At 42.6% G+C, this 17,409-nt stretch overlaps 1 protein-coding gene across 2 annotated transcripts in view; it reads right to left on the bottom strand.

Annotated features, from left to right (window-relative positions):
* Window positions 1-40: 40 nt before the first annotated feature.
* Window positions 41-17,409, bottom strand: part of vps11 (VPS11 core subunit of CORVET and HOPS complexes) — a 25,257-nt gene continuing 7,888 nt past the window's right edge. For both annotated transcript variants that reach the window (XM_045693494.1, XM_014137168.2), the window contains 8 exons: window positions 13,596-13,739; window positions 13,213-13,416; window positions 12,774-12,935; window positions 12,424-12,557; window positions 11,061-11,263; window positions 9,008-9,179; window positions 4,111-4,333; window positions 41-1,941 (listed from right to left, as the gene is read on the bottom strand). In XM_045693494.1, the coding sequence (XP_045549450.1) occupies window positions 1,774-1,941; window positions 4,111-4,333; window positions 9,008-9,179; window positions 11,061-11,263; window positions 12,424-12,557; window positions 12,774-12,935; window positions 13,213-13,416; window positions 13,596-13,739 (1,410 nt within the window). In that variant the 3' untranslated portion in view covers window positions 41-1,773. The remainder of the gene's footprint in view (window positions 1,942-4,110; window positions 4,334-9,007; window positions 9,180-11,060; window positions 11,264-12,423; window positions 12,558-12,773; window positions 12,936-13,212; window positions 13,417-13,595; window positions 13,740-17,409) is intronic.

A 17,409-nucleotide genomic window follows, 5' to 3' on the forward strand; every position in this document is an offset into this window, starting at 1 on the left:
CCTCCACTGAGCTGTACCAATGATTACACAGACCATTGACTTGAATATCTGTGCAGATTTATTTAGATAAGCACAAACATTTTTCAAAATTTCATTTATGTGACATTTCAAGTATGCTAATGCATAGAACTAGAATTCTAAGCATTTGACATATAGCTAGTTCATTCATTATTCAGGTAATGTGCAGGTCAAATCTATATACAACAGAAGTGGATTGATACAAAGACATTACAGAATCACTGGTTGATACCACACTATCTAGGCAAAATGTCTCACCAGCCACAACATGCACATTTCTGGCAATCACCTTGAAGAGAAGTGTATTAAAGACATTGATAATGATGTTTGGGGGTAGCCAAATTCAGACTTTAAAAAGTGAAGTGTGAGATGGACTACATTTGTATAAGTAAGGGATAATCAACGAGGGGCTATGCGTTCTATGGAAGATAATGAACAACATGTAAGGTGTGTTCCACTATGCCCTAGCTGAGTGGAACTGACCGTCCATGGAGTTGCAATATTTTACAGAGGATGCATAGAGCCCGGAGTTGATTATCCATTTTAAACCATGGATATAATTTAACACAGTTTCCACTAGTAGAAATGTGTTGGTAGAAATGTGTTCAACATCCACTGACGTACCTAGTAAGTTTACTAGATAGCCACAGTAGTTGCTATGGTAACCAAACAGACATGTTAGTTTAGCTAACCAAACCATCAGTCCTAGCTTGCTATTATGAACATCAAATTCAACAATGCCAATGTTTTCAATTCGACTTTTGGTTTCAAAAGCAGCTCAAACAAAACATGTAAGCATGAACTATAGCGATTTAATTATACGTGCTGATATACCGTGCTTTATAGGGAAATAATGCACGCTTGAGAATGCCCTTCAAGCCAATCAGAAACGAGTATTAAACAAGGCCATGGTATAAAATCCAAATACGAGATGGCATGACACATCCCATATGGAAAAAATACATGCACACAGCATTTCAAGAAGGCACAACAAGGAATAAAATGCATCTATCTGTACACTCCCAGTATCAATAAGCCACATTTATTTCAAGAGTTAGTCTTCTTTTAAAAAATACAAATTCTAACTAAGTTAATGCAAATTTCAAACAGAGTGCTCAAAGACATTACACAATACACATAAATCAAGTGCATAAAAACTAAATTCACCCAACAACCCTTCATTCTGAACCTCTGTGCTCCGTGCTTGGACCAGGGTTGTGTTTATTAGGTGCCAAATTGAAGAAAACAGCAACTACCTGTACAATAAGTAATGCTCATATTCATTGCACGTTGCAAAAATGTTTTCCGTCATTTCACCTAATAAACACAACCCAGATGCACAGACGTGTTAAGTAACATGCATCAGAACACGATCACACATTCATGAAACTCCTGGCATAGAAACAGAAACTAGCAACATCTCTTACTGGTGTTGCGACAGGAGCATGACTGATTCATCTTGACTAAATATTGTGGCATCCTGAACTACAGAACAAAGCACGATGGGTCAGGGACCCCGTTGCAGCTGGGTATAGTAGTTTATTCTTAGCTTGAGCAGCAGACAGTAAAACACAGAACATAAGGCCTTTTCACACAACTGCGTTGAGCCAAGCCGAGCCACACAAACCAACTGTGCTAAAAAGGACAATCTGAAAATCAAATATCAGAGCCAGCTTGGTTTGGGTCAGCATGATAGTGTGAAAAGGGTAATAGTGTACGGTTGCAAGCTGTTGTATCCATTGTGCCCTGTGGCCCTCAAGCGTTCCTCTTGGTGTGGATGAGTAGGTCCCTCTGCAGGTCTGCCTCCAGGCTTCCCGCCCCCACCTTGCCTCCCGGCGGGTCGGTGACCAGGGTCAGCTTGTTGAACACCCCACGGCCAAAGTAGTCCGCCACCACAGAGAAACCATCATTGGAGCACCGCAGCTGAAATGCATAGAAATAATTGAGCCAGGATAAAGAAATGATAGCGTACACAACCGTTCTGAAAAAAAAGATGATATTTTGTGTTAAATTAGCTTTCCTCTTATAGTAGTGAACTTTATATTGATCTTTGGACTTGATAGATTAAGTGTTGCACTATTACTACGTCTTATTGAATGACTATTGACTACTACAGTATACAAAACTTTGTTGTAGTTTCAAGTCATGGCCAATAAAACATACTTGAACACAAAAGAGGGAGCGAGAGAGAATAAGAAAAGGCAAGCAAAGAGGGTATTTTCACTTGAGTCACCCCCTCAGCAGTTACCACAAAATATCAAATCAAATGTAAAACCTTACGAGTCCCTAACCAACAATGCAGATTAAACAAATACAGATAAGAAAAATAAATAAATAAAAGTAACAAGTAATTAAAGAGCAGCAGAAAAATTAAAATAGCGAGACTATATACAAGGGGGTACCGGTACAGAGTCAATGTGCGGGGGCACCGGTTAGTTGAGGTAGTATGTACATGTAGGTAGAGCTATTACAGTGACTATACATAGATGATAACAACAGAGAGTAGCAGCGGTATAAAAGAGTGGGGGGGGGGGAATGCAAATAGTCTGGGTAGCCATTTGATTAGGTGTTCGGGGGTAGAAGCTGTTTAGAAGCCTCTTGGACCTAGACTTGGTGCTCCTGTTTGCCGTGCGGTAGAAGAGAGAACAGTCTATGACTAGGGTGGCTGGAGTCTTTGACAATTTTAATGGCCTTCCTCTGACAGTGCCTGGTATAGAGGTCCTGGATGGCAGGAAGCTTGGCCCCAGTGATGTACTGGGCTGTACGCACTACCCTCTGTAGTGCTTTGCGGTCAGAAGCCGAGCAGGTGCCATATTAGGCAGTGATGTAACCAGTCAGGATGCTCTCGATGGTGCAGTTGTAGAACTTTTTGAGGATCGGAGGACCCATGCCAAATCTTTTCAGTCTCCTGAGAGGGAATAGGTTTTGTCGTGCCCTCTTCACGACTGTCTTGGTGTGCTTGGACCATGTTAGTTTGTTGATGATGTGGACACCAAGGAACTTGAAGCTCTCAACCTGCTCTACTGCAACCCCGTCGATGAGAATGGGTGTGCTCGGTCCACCTTTTCCTGTTGTCCACAATCATCTCCTTTGTCTTGATCACGTTGAGGGAGAGGTTGTTGTCCTGGCACCACCCGAACAGGTCTCTGACCTCCTACCAATAGGCTGTCTCGTCGTTGTTGGTGATCAGGCCTACCACTGTTGTGTCATCAGCAAACTCAATGATGGTGTTGGGGTCGTGCCTGGCCGTGCAGTCATGAGTGAATAGAGAGTACAGGAGGGGACTGAGCAGGCACCCCTTAGGGGCCCCTGTTTTGAGGATCAGCATGGCAGATGTGTTGTTACCTACCCTTACCACCTGGGGGCGGCCCGTCAGGAAGTCCAGGATCCAGTTGCAGAGGGAGGTGTTTAGTCCCAGGGTCCTTAACTTATTGATGAGCGTCGAGGGCACTGTGGTGTTGAACGCTGAGCTGTAGTCAATTAATAGCATTCTCACATAGGTATTCCTTACGTCCAGGTGGAAAAGGGCAGTGTGGAGTGCAATAGAGATTGCACCAACTGTGGATCTGTTGGGGCGGTATGCAAATTGGAGTGGGTCTAGGGTTTCTGGGATAATGGTGTTGATGTGAGCCATGACCAGCCTATCAAAGCAATTCATGGCTACAGACGTGAGTGCTACAGGTCGGTAGTAGTTGTTTAGGCAGGTTACCTTAGTGTTCTTGGGCACAGGCACTATGGTGGTCTGCTTAAAACATGTTGGTACTACAGACTCGGACAAGGAGAGGTTGAACATGTCAGTGAAGACACTTGCCAGTTGGTCAGTGCATGCTCGCAGTACACGTCCTGGTAATCCATCTGGTCCTGCAGCCTTGTGAATGTTGACCTGTTTAAAGGCCTTACTCACATCGGCTGCGGAGAGCCTGATCACAGTCTTCCGGAACAGCTGGTGCTCCCATGCATCTTTCAGTGTTATTTGCCTCAAAGTGAGCATAGAAGTAGTTTAGCTCATCTGGTAGGCTCGTATCACTGGGCAGCTCAACAAACACACAAAGAAGAAAGTGGAGTGACTAGGGCTGTCAGTGTGTGTTTCACCTGTCTGGTGAAGTGGTCGTGCAGGTCTCGTTTCTGGTCCTGGGCCCGCAGCATGTCCATGACCTTACGGTTTTCCGGTGTGCAGGTGGGACACTCGGCCTCACTCTCAGCGTAGCTCTCAAAGCAGTGCTGGTGGAAGGAGTGATTGCACAGGAAGTGAACAGAGGGCAGCTCGAGGGGGCTGTTGCACATGCTGCACTTGGTCTTCTGGAAGATTTTTGCGCTGTGAGAGAGAAAAGAGAAAATCAGAACAGTTTCATGTAATGGTCTTCGTGAGGTCAAATCAAGCATTCAAAATACAGCAGGGCTTGACATGAACTTTCTTTAGCCATTTGTTCTTTGGACAAGTAGGACACATTTTTTACTTGTCCGAAAGCTCAAGTCACTTGTTCCTCCCCAAAAAAGGTCTGTAAAACCATGGGCCAAAAAGGTGACAAAATTGTGTTGTATGATACAAGGAACCACTTCACAAAATAAAAATTATTATTATCACTGGTATTGACAATAGAAAGCTGCTGGTCTCTGATCCCATGTATTATATCACCTGCCGGTGTGGCCTTGAGCAAGGCACTTAACCCCCCATGAAGTAAAATACTGCACTGATAGGCTACTGTATATAACCCTCCATCTGGAGCGCTACTGGGTGTGCAGGACCTTGATCCAAACCTGCTCAAACATACCCGAGTCAGCTTAACAAGGTCCTGTTGAGCAGCTGATTTCTTTTACAATCTGGTGTGTTAGAGCAGGGCTGGAGCAAAATCCTGCACACCCAGTAGCACTCCTGGACTTTCCTGGAGGATTGTTGGCCACCCTGCAACATTACAATTACAACCAAATACTGTTTGTCTTTATAAAGTAATTCCCTCATTTAATGAACCAGGGATCAAATGGCTAAGGTGAGCGACTTCAAAGCAAAGTATCTAACTAAAACAAGTTAATCTATACTGAACAAAAATATGAACTCAACACGTAGTGTTAGTCCCATGTTTCATGAAATGAAATAAAAGATCCCAGACATTTTCCACACACACAAAAAGCTTATTTCTCTGAAATTGTGCACAAATTTGTTTACATTCCTGTTAGTGAGCATTTCTCCTTTGCCAAGATAATCCATCCACCTGACAGGTGTGGTATATCAAGAAGCTGATTAAACAGCATGATCAATACACAGGTGCGGCTTGTGCTGGGGACAATAAAATACCACTCTAAAATGAGTAGTGGTCACACAACACAATGCCACAGATGTCTCAAGTTGAGGGAGCGTGCAATTGGCATGCTGACTGCAGAAAAGTCCACCAGAGCTGTTGCCAGAGAATTGAATGTTCATTTCTTTACCATAAGCTGCCTCCATCGTTTTATCAAATATGTTAGTACGTCCAACCGGACTCAACCACAGTCCATGGGTAACAACTCCAGCCCAGGACCTCCACATCCAGCTGCTTCACCTGCGTGATCAGCTGAGACCAGCCACCCAGAGAGCTGATGAAACAGAAGTATTTCTGGCTGTAATAAATCCCTTTTGTTGGGAAAACTAATTCTTATTGGCTGGACCTGGGAGGGCATGTGCCTGGCTCCCCACCCACTGGGGAGCTAGGCACATGCCCTCCCAGGTCCACCAATGGCTGCACCCCTGCCCAGTCATGTGAAATCCATAGATTAAGGCCTAATTAATATATTTCAATTGACTTATTTTCTTATATATATACTGTAACTTAGTAAAATCATTGAAATTGTTGTATTTATATTTTTGTTCAGTATATTTACAAGGCCAGAATATTACATTTTCAGGGGAGACCTTGACAGCATAGGAGTTACTTATCAATTAGGTTTTTCTTTTAGGTACTTTTTACGCCTTTTTCTCCCCAATTTCAGGATATCCAATTGGTAGTTAGAGTCTTGTCCCATCACTGCAATTCCCCTACGGAAATCGGGAGAGGCGAAAGTCGAGAGCAATGCTTCCCCCGAAACACGACCCTGCCAAGCCGCACTGCTAGCTTAACCCGGAAGCCAGCCACACCAATGTGTCGGAGGAAACACCGTCCAACTGGCGACCGAAGTCAGCTTGCAGGCACCCGGCCTGCAACAAGGAGTCGCTACAGCGCGACAGGACAAGGAAATCCCGGCCGGCCAAACCCTCCCTTAACCCAGACAACGCTGGGCCCATCTTGCACCACCTCATTGGTCTCCCGGTTACGGCCGGCTGTGATACAGCCTGGGATTGAACCTGGGGCTGTAGTGACGCCTCAAGCACTGCGATGCAGTGCCTTACGCTTTGAACACACAGATAGTGTCATTGCGCAAAATAGTGCGCATTGTCATCTGGATATGTATGCAACAAAAGTTCAACATTCAATTTGAGATTTACTATGCAATCTGATACACGTCAAATCAGTTTTCTTGATCTTCTGATCTTGTGTGAAAATAATGTTCCATACACTAATCTTTACAGGAAACCTACTGATCATAACAGTTTGTCGAGGGCTGACAATTGTCACCCACTTCCCTTGAAAAAATGTTGCCCTACAGCCAATTCTGTCGAATCAGAAGAATTTGCAGAAAACAATCAGATTGACAGAAATACAGCTGAGACGCAAAGAAAATTCAAGGAGAGGGGGTACAAAAATGATCAGATTAATACTGCCATTGAGAAAATTCAAAACATGACCTTTTTCAAGGTCAGTCTCGTAAAAATAAGCATTATTGCGTTCTAACTACCCGCTATTCAAAGTGCTCTGAACAAATTAAGGAAATCGTTCAAACATTGGCACATTCTTAAATCCGATGATAGTCTCGGTAATGTGTTTTCGGACCTTCCCTTGGTCGTATTCTCGCGGGGCAGAAATCTCCGAGACCAATTGGTACACTGATTTACCACCCCAAGATATCCCTGCACAACGTGTATTTGCGCCCCTACTGAATGGAAACTACAAGTGTAATGGCTGTGCTCAATGCAATGGGACTTACAAATGTAGATCCTTCAAACACCCCCAAACAGGGAAACAGACCCCAATCAAAGGTGTTATTACGTTCGCCACTAAGGCAGTTATTTATCTTATAACTTGCCCTTGTGGTAAAAATTGTGGGTAAAACAAAGCGCAAATTAAAAGTACGTATCTCAGAGCATCGTAGCACCATTAGGTGCAAAAACTCGACTTACCCAGTTGCGGCCCACTTTTTTGAAGCAAACCACTCGATTTCGTCTCTGCGTTATATTGGCATCGAACAAGTCACCCTCCCTAGGAGAGGGGGTGACCTCGATAACTTATTGTTAAAACGAGAGGCTGCCCGGAGCTTTAATTTAAAGACCCTTGCTCCATTCAGTCTCAACGTAGACTTTGATCTGAAGCCATTCTTGTGACTTTGCCATTATAATTGTTTGTAGGCTTATGTAGTCTAAATTGAATCTATGATCGCATGCTATTCATTTGTTTTTTTATATGTTCTTTGCATGTCATTTTAATATTTGAGAATTAACCAATGATATTAGGCCATACTTGGCCATGATTACAGACACCTGTGTGTGTGTCTTTTGACACTATATAAACGAGTCACCCTGCAGTGTTTGTGATCATACCCTGATGAAGACAGCTTGCCTGTCGAAACGTTGGACATTACATTTTTGCATCTGAGCTCTTAGAGTGTGCGGCTCTCCTTTATTTTCAACTTCTACCATTTCTGTCAAGCTGTCTACGCATACAGTTTGACGCATACGTTCGATAAACCCAATGTATGCACCACACCGAACGCACTGCAACTGCCTCTACAAAGCAATACTGCAAGATATTTGGCAAACGCAGCGTTTCATTGGAAATGAATGTAATTCTGGTGTACAAAAATACAATGACGCTGTCGGTGTGTTCTTAGCGTTAGACCGGTGTGCCACTCGGAAAATCAATTAGGCTATTCTAAGAATATTTTTTTTTACATTGCCAGAAGTAAATGGCCCATATTGAATAGAGGAGAATGCCAGCTTTCTATAACAATGTCAGAACACATTTTCAACACCCAATTTTGAGAGCTTGAGAGAGTTTTACAAATCGGAGTATGCAGCATTGGTATCATCAACTGTGCACCCGTGCACAAATGTCGGCCATTTGCAGTTATACACGAGTGCCGGTGGAAAGTTTTCGGACACCGGACATGACAATTACATTAATATATGCAAATAGCTAAATAGTTAACCAGCAAAACAGCCAATTCAAAGCATATTGTGTAGTTTGGCTGGTTATCTAGTTAGTCTGTTGTACACCAATATTTTACCTGCTGCTGCAATCTCTCTTTCTCTCTTTCTCTCACTCGCACACACTCAGGTGATGCAAACACCATGACTTTTCCAGGATTTTCTGTGCTGACATAAAATGTGCTACAACTGGGCAAATAACTCACTAACTAGCAATGATCAACTCACGTTGGTCAAAAAAATAAAGAAATATCCTGCGACTGCAGGATTGAAGACCGCTCGTGCAGGTCAATGCAGGCCTACAAAAATTCTACTCCGATGCGCTCTGCAGAGATTGGGAGGACAGTGTGCAACACATCGCATCCGGAGGACACTTTGATCCAATTGTGATTGGAGGAACCTAATTGTTTGTCGTTGTGATTTGAGTGTTTTTTTTTGTCCATTCAGACAACTTAAATCTATAATGTGCTTGTCCAAAAAAATGTTTTACATGCGCAGGGGAATCGTTAATGTGGAGCCTTGTACAGTAACAATTTGCATCAAAGTGCAGCCACCAAACAAATTGAGATTGTGTTTCTTAGACACTTCTCACCCCTTATACATGTCAGATGAACTGGATGGAACACGGAGGAAACTCCACTTGTGAACAAGACCCAGCTCTAGGGGATAGGTGTTGTTTTAGGAGTGGACTTTGGTTAGGATGGTCCTGTCCCTCACCTGCTTCTGAGTTCCTGGATCTCGGCGCGGAGGTGGGCCGTCTCCTCACGGTACTGGCGGATCTTGCGCTCATCGTCCTCAATCTGCTGGCTCTCCCTCTGCAGCTTGTTGATCAGGTAGTCCTTGATGACCGACAGCGTGGCTGTGGAGTTGTGTGCCAGCGTCTGCACCACTGTGGACCAACACGTGCATAGACATGCGTGCACACACACAAACTTAGCAACAGTGCCCAATAAAATGATCCCACTCAGCTATAATAATGCTCCAAGTACTTTTCCTATGAGCATATACAGTACCTTCAGAAAGTATTCACACCCCCAAAGACTTGTTCCACATTTTGCTGTGTTACAGCCTGAATTCAAAATGGATTAAATATATTTTTGTTCCTCACCCATCTACACACAATGACAAAGTGTAAACATATTTTAGACATTTTTGCTAATTTATTGAAAATTAAATACAGAAATATCTAATTTACATCAGTATTCACACCCAAGTCAATACATGTTAGAATCACCTTTGGCAACGATTACAGCTGTGAGTCTTTCTGGGTAAGTCTAAGAGCTTTGCACACCTGGATTGTGCAACATTTGCCCATTATTCTTTTCAAAATTCCTCAAGCTCTGTCAAATTGCTTGTTGATCATTGCTAGACAACCCTTTAAGTCTTGCCATAGATTTTCAAGCAGATTTAAGTCAAAACTCTAACTCTGCCACTTAGGAACATTCACAGTCTTCTTGGTAAGAAACTCCAGTGTAGATTTGGCCTTGTTTTAGGTTATTGTTCTGCTGAAAGGTGAATTCATCTCACAGTGTCTGGTAGAAAGCAGACTGAACCAGGTTTTCCTGTAGGATTTTGCCTGTGCTTAGCTCAATTCCATTTCTTTTTTTTATCCTGAAAAACTCCCCAATCCTTAACAATTACAAGCATACCCATAACATGATACTGCCGCCACCGTGCTTGAAAATATGGAGTGTGGTACCCAGTAATGTGTTGTATTTTCCCAAAACATAACACTTTGTATTCAGGACAAAACATTTTTTTTGCAGTATTACTTTAGTTCCTTGTTGCAAACAGGATGCATGTTTTGGAATATTTTTATTCTGTACAGGCTTCCTTCTTTCACTGTCAATTAGGTTAGTATTGTGGAGTAACTTAACGGAGGCTGGCTCAACAACATTGTTCTCCTATCACAGCCATTAAACTCTGTATTGTTTTAAAGTCACCAATGGACTCATGGTAAAATCCCTGAGCTGTTTCCATCCTCTCCGGCATCGGAGTTAGGAAGGCCGCCTGTATTGATAGACCATCCAATGTGTAATTAATAAGTTAAGAGATATTGGATATCAGCCTTTTTTTAATCCACCTACAAATCGGTGCCGTTCTTTGTGAGGCTTTGGAAAACCTCTGGTTAAATCTGTGTTTGAAATTCAGTGCTCGACTGAGGGACTTCACGGATAATTGTACGTGCAGGGTATAGAGTTGAGGTAGTCATTTAAAAAAATCTGGAAAAACACTCTTATTGCACACAGAGTTAGTCCATGCAACTTAACAAAGGGGTTGAATATAACAAAGGGGTTGAATACTTATCGACTCAAGACACTTCAGCTTTTCATTTTTAATGAATTTGTTCCCCAAAAAATTAACAATTCCACTTTGACATTAATTCAGGAATTGCATGTAGGCCAGTGACAAAATCTAAATTTAACACATTTTAAATTCAGACTGTAACAACAAAATGTGGAAAAAGTCAAGGGGTGTGAATACTTTCTGAAGGCACTTCCGGGTTAAGGTTCACTTAACCTGGCAAGTTTATCATGGATTTGCGCATGTGACGTCAAAATAGAACACTCTAGCCAGTGAGACATTCAAATGACAGGAAGTGGAAGCAAAAGACCCCAAAGAAAGTTTGAGTTTCTTTTAAGTTGATGAGGTCTGATATAATTCAAGCAGTGATTAGTAGGCACATCTCTACAGAAAGCCCCAGTCTTCATTAATAGAGAAGGAGAAATACAGAGAAAAACTGCAAATATAGCCACTGGCTCACGCTCACCCAATAGGGGAGGCATCAGGTTGTTCTGGTCGATGTGCTCCAGGACTTGGCTGATGTAGGCCTTGCAGTCCTCCTCTTTACGGGCAAAGTATCCCAGCGCCTGCTCCCACAAGCATACTTCCTGGTCGCCGTAGCGCTTGCAGGCCTCCACCACTTTGCCATACTCCTCATTCTGCATGTGGTAATGCATGATCTGCTGGTACCTACAGAAAGAGGGACATCATACTATATCAATCAAATTACATCATTGACAATATCAGTACACCAATAAAGTCCAAAAAGTCCAGTGGTGTAAAGTACTTGTGTAAAAATACTTTAAAGTACCAATTAAGTCGTTTTTTGGGGGTATCTGTACTTTACTATTTATATTTGACAACTTTTACTTTACAACATTCCTACAGAAAATAACATACTTTTTCCTCCATACATTTTCCCTGACTGAGAGCACACCTTTCTTGTTTTTCTTTTATATTGACGATGCTATTGTCCGGTTTAAATATTATCGATTACTTAGGCTAAAAACAACCTGAGGATTGATTATAAACATCGTTTGACATGTTTCTACGAACTTTACAGATACTATTTGGATTTTACATCTGCCTGTTGTGACTGCCTTTGAGCCATTGGATTACTGAACAAAACGCGCCAACAAAATTGTGGTTTTTGGCTATAAAGAGGGACTTTATCGAACAAAACAAACATTTATTATGTAACTGGGAATCTTGTGAGTGCAACCATACAAAGATCAAAGGTAAGGCATTTTTTATATCGCTATTTCTGACTTTTGTGTCGCACCTGCCTGGTTGAAATATGACTTTCATGCTTTTGTATGCGGGGCGCTGTCCTCAGATAATCGCATGGTTTGCGTTCGCCGTAAAGCCTTTTTGAAATCTGACACGGCGGCTGGATTAACAACAAGTTAAGCTTTATTTTGATGTATAATACATATATTTTCAAGAATGTTAAATATTTGAATTGAGTATTTTTGAATTTCGCGCTCTGCAATTTCACTGGATGTTGGCCAGGTGGGACGCTACCGTCCCAGGTACCCATAAGAAGTTAGGAATTTGAAATTATTTATACTTGCACTTTTGATACTTAAGTATATTTTAGCAATTACATTTACTTTTGATACTTAATTATATTTAAAACCATACCTTTACTCTAGTAGTATTACACTTGGTGACTTTCACTTCAGTCATTTTCTATAAAAAAAAAGGTATCTATACTTTTACTCAAGAATCGCATGGTTTTAAATCCACTGGGGGGGAGTGAATGAGTGTAAACTTCAGGGGGAAGCAGAAATATTGGAATTGGGATCATGTGTTTCGGACTGGAGAGGTTTAGAGACAGGAATACTCACAGTTTGCCCTTCTCATAGAGGTACAGGACCCCTTCTTTGAAGTTGTGCATCTGGCACAGGACGAGGGCCTTGTCAAATACGGTGTTGTCGCTCCTCAGCAAGGACAGTGCTGCCCCCTGCAGGACCTTCTTCCTCTGCCAGACAAAATAGAAAGAAGACAGTCAGATAGACCAGACAAAACCAAACATTTGATACTCCAGACAAAAAGGTAAGGAAAGGTGTTTGTTCGGAAAATGTAATAAATAATTTAGGCTGCAGGTATGTCATCTAATATGAAACATTTGGTAAATGATAACGAATGATAGTGAACACGTGGCAGTTTTCCATACAAATTATTGTGTTCCCATCACCTCAGAGTCTTGTTCATGTGCCCAGTCCTGCAGCCGTAGTTCTAGCAGTGTGTCATACACCCCCTGAGAGGAGAAGGGCTCCACCTCAATCATGTGCTCCAGGAAGGCCCTTAGCTCCCGCGGGTTATTAGCAAACACAGAGATGAACTCCTCTGAATTTGCCTGGGAGATAAAGGTAAGTACAGTGAGTGCTAGTACTATTACCACCATTATTATCCATGATACATGCATTTTATCATCATTGTTTCATCATTACCATTAGAAGTAGTACCATCCTTATCAATATAAGCTGTATTACTTACACGTAATTGATAAAGCCACTTTAATTAAAGAAAGGATCTCAAGTCCAAAGTACTAATGCTGCTAGACTAGTAACACTAGGACTAATGTGCTCAGCTGCCTGGGAGGTGAGGTCGCCCGTTAAGGTTAAACGGCTGACCTTCTTGGCCACTGCCGGACCTCTGTCCAGGCTGTCTCTTTCCATGGCATCCCGGCTGGGCTGGTAGTCGGTACACAGGCCCTTGAGAAGCAGTGTGGTGCCGTCGGGGACGTGGTGCATCAGGGTCTTGCCGTAGCGTTTCATGTTGCTCTCTGCCTGGTCAAAAGGAAGTCGTCCAATGTAGCGCAAAGCCTCCTGGTAGTTCTGTATGGAACATAGAGGGAGACAAAGGGGTTTGAATTTCAGTAAAGGCTCGTTCGAATCAGGTAGACTTTACCCAAGGGTATTAGAGGTTCTTCGTCCAATTAAATCATCCATTTATCTAGCTCAGACGGCTCATCTTAACACTACTACATCCACTATTACTTTCTAGTCTCTTTCACCTTCAGGTCCTCAAGCTGGATCTTCAGGTACCACTTGTGGTGCTGGTGCCTCTCGGCCAGGAAGACTGCGTGACTGTGGTAGCCTGCCTGGCGCAGCACCTTGATGGCAATCTCCACGTCGAAGTGGACCTCGCTCTCGCTGCTCTGAAGGGGGGGGTCAAACGGGAAAGGAGATGTCAGAGCGTTGAGACCTTCTGTGCATGATGACATACATACAGTATCTGTCGATTCATTGTCCATATACAGCAATAGGTTTTCTATCATCATTTTGTAATCCAAAATAGTATTCTGAAACTCTGGAATCCTTCTCAGGGCAATGATTATGATCCTGGAGAGCTACTCGGTGTGTATGCTTTTGTTCCAGGCCATCACTAACACATCTGCTTCGACTACTCCCAGACTTTAGTCTGGGCTAGAGGTCGACATATTAAATCGGCATGGCCGATTAATTAGGGCCGATTTCAAGTTTTCATAACAATCGGTAATCAGCCTTTTTAGACACCGATTATGGCCAATTACATTGCAATCCACGAGGAGACCGCGTGGCAGGCTGACCACCTGTTACGCGAATGCAACATCAAAAGGACCTTGTGGCTGCAAGGAGGCAAGGTAAGTTGCTAGCTAGCATTAAACTTATAAAAAAAAAAAGAATTCACATAATCACTAGTTAACAAACACATGGTTGATGATATTACTAGGTTAACTAGCTTGTCCTGCGTTGCATATAATCAATGCGGTGCCTGTTAATTTCTCATCGAATCACAGCCTACTTCAATTTCACCAAACGCTGTGATGATTTAACAAAAGCGTATTCGGGTAAAAATGCACAATCGTTGCACAAATGTACCTAACCATAAACATCAATGCCTTTCTTAAAATCAATACACAGAAGTATATATATTTTTAAACCTGCATATTTAGTTAAAATAAATTAATGTTAGCAGGCAATATTAACTAGGGAAATTGTGTCACTTCTCTTGCGTTCAGTGCAAGCAGAGTCAGGGTATATAGCAGCAGTTTGGGCCGCTAAAAACTTTGAAGACCATTTCTTCCTAACAAAGACCGTAATTAATTTGCCAGAATTTTACATAATTATGACATAACATTGAAGGTTGTGCAATGTAACAGCAACATTTAGACTTGGGGTTGCCACCCATTCGATAAAATATGGAACGGTTCTGTATTTAACTGAAAGAATAAACGTTTCGTTTTCGAAATTATAGTTTCCGGATTTAACCATATTAATGACCAAAGGCTCGCATTTCTGTGTGTTTATTATATTATAATTAGATATTTGATAGAGCTGTCCGAGTGGTGGTAGGCAGCAGGCTCGTAAGCATTCATTCAAACAGCACTTTCCTGTGTTTGCCAGCAGCTCTTAGCAATGCTTGATGCAATGTGCTGTTCATGACTTCAAGCCTATCGACTCCCGAGATTAGGCTGGCAATACTAAAGTGCCTATAAGAACATCCAATAGTCAAAGGTATATGAAATACAAATGGTATAGAGAGAAATAGTACAATAATTCCTATAATAACTACAACCTAAAACCTCTTACCTGGGAAAATTGAAGACATGTTACAAGGAACCACCAGCTTTCATATGTTCTCATGTTCTGAGCAAGGAACTTAGATGTTAGCTTTTTTACATGGCACATATTGCACTTTTACTTTCTTCTCCAACACTTTGTTTTGCATTATTTAAACCAAATTGAACATGTTTCATTATTTATTCGAGACCAAATTGATTTCATTGAAGGATTATATTAAGTTAAAATAAAGGTGATCATTGTTCATTCAGCATTGTTGTAATTGTCATTATTACAAGTGTATACAGTTGAAGTTGGAAGTTTACATACACCTTAGCCAAATACATTTAAACTCAGTTTTCCACAATTCCTGACATTTAATCCTAGTAAAAATTCCCTGTTTTAGGTCAGTTAGGATCACCACTTTATTTTAAGAACGTTAAATGTCAGAAAAACAATAGAGAGAATGATTTATTTCAGCTTTTATTTATTTCATCACATTCCCAGTGGATCAGAAGTTTACATGCACTCAATTAGTATTTGGTAGCATTGCCTTTAAATTGTTTAACTTGGGTCAAACGTTTCGGGTAGCCTTCCACAAGCATCCCACAATAAGTTGGGTGAATTTTGGCCCATTCCTCCTGACAGAGCTGGTGTAACTGAGTCAGGTTTGTAGGCCTCCTTGCTCGCACACGCTTTTTCAGTTCTGCCCACAAATGTTCTATAGGATTGAGGTCAAATCAAAGTTTGTTACGTGCGCCGAATACAACAGTGAAACGCTTACTTACAGGCTCTAACCAACAGTGCAAAAAAGGTATTAGGCGAACAATAAGTAAAGAACTAAAAACAACAGTAAAAAGACAGTGAAAAATAACAGTAGCGAGGCTACATACTGGCACCGGTTGGTCAGGCTGATTGAGGCAGTATGTACATATGGTTAAAGTGACTATGCATATATGATAAACAGAGAGTAGCAGTAGCGTAAAAGAGGGGTTGGAGGGTGGTGGGAAACACTGCAGAAAACCCGGTTAGCCAATGTGCGGGGGCACCGGTTGGTCGGGCCAATTGAGGTAGTATGTACATGAATGTATAGTTAAAGTGACTGTGCATATATGATAAACAGAGAGTAGCAGCACAGCAGCGTAAGAGGGGTTGGGGGGGCACAATGCAAATAGTCCGAGTAGCCATTTCATTACCTGTTCAGGAGTCTTATGGCTTGGGGATAAATAATTTTTAAAAACTGTTGAGAAGCCTTTTTGTCCTCGATTTGGCACTTAGAGAGAACAGTATGACTGGGGTGGGCTGGGGTCTTTGACAATTTTTAGGGCCTTCCTCCGACACCGCCTGGTGTAGAGGTCCTGGATGGCAGGCAGCTTAGCCCCAGTGATGAACTGGGCCGTACGCACTACCCTCTGTAGTGCCTTGCGGTCAGATGCCGAGCAGTTGCCATACCAGGCGGTGATGCAACCGGTCAGGATGCTCTCGATGGTGCAGCTGTAGAACCTTGAGGATCTGAGGACCCATGCCAAATCTTTTTTGATTCCTGCGGGGAAATAGGCTTTGTCATGCCCTCTTCATGACTGTCTTGGTATGTTTGGAACATTATAGTTTGTTGGTGATGTGGACACCAAGGAACTTGAAACTCTCAACCTGCTCCACTACAGCCCCGTCGATGAGAATGGGGGCGTGCTCGTTCCTCCTTCTCCTGAAGTCCACAATCATCTGTTGTTATTCTGGCACCACCTGGCCAGGTCACTGACCTCTTCCCTATAGGCTGTATCGTCGTTGATCAGGCCTACCACTTGTGTCGTCTGCAAACTTAAGGATGGTGTTGGAGTCGTGCCTGGCCATGCAGTCGTGGGTGAACAGGGAGTACAGGACGGGACTGAGCACGCAACCCTGGGGGGCTCCAGTGTTGAGGATCAGCTTGGCAGATGTTGCTACCTACCCTCACCACCTGGGGGCGGCCCATCAGGAAGTCCAGGATCCAGTTGCAGAGGGAGGTGTTTTGTCCCAGAATCGTTAGCTTAGTGATGAGCTTTGAGGGTACTATGGTGTTGAACGCTGAGCTGTAGTCAATGAATAGCATTCTCACATAGGTGTTCCTTTTGTCCAGGTGGGAAAGGGCAGTGTGGACTGCAATAGAGATTGCATCATCTGTGGATCTGTTTGAGCGGTATGCAAATTGTAGTGGGTCTAGGGTTTCTGGGATAATGGTGTTGATGTGAGCCATTACCAGCCTTTCAAAAGCACTTCATGGCTACGGACGTGAGTGCTACGGGTCTG

The sequence above is a fragment of the Salmo salar genome, chromosome ssa13 (genome assembly GCF_905237065.1).
Source record: "Salmo salar chromosome ssa13, Ssal_v3.1, whole genome shotgun sequence".
In the NCBI taxonomy this organism is placed as follows: domain Eukaryota; kingdom Metazoa; phylum Chordata; class Actinopteri; order Salmoniformes; family Salmonidae; genus Salmo; species Salmo salar.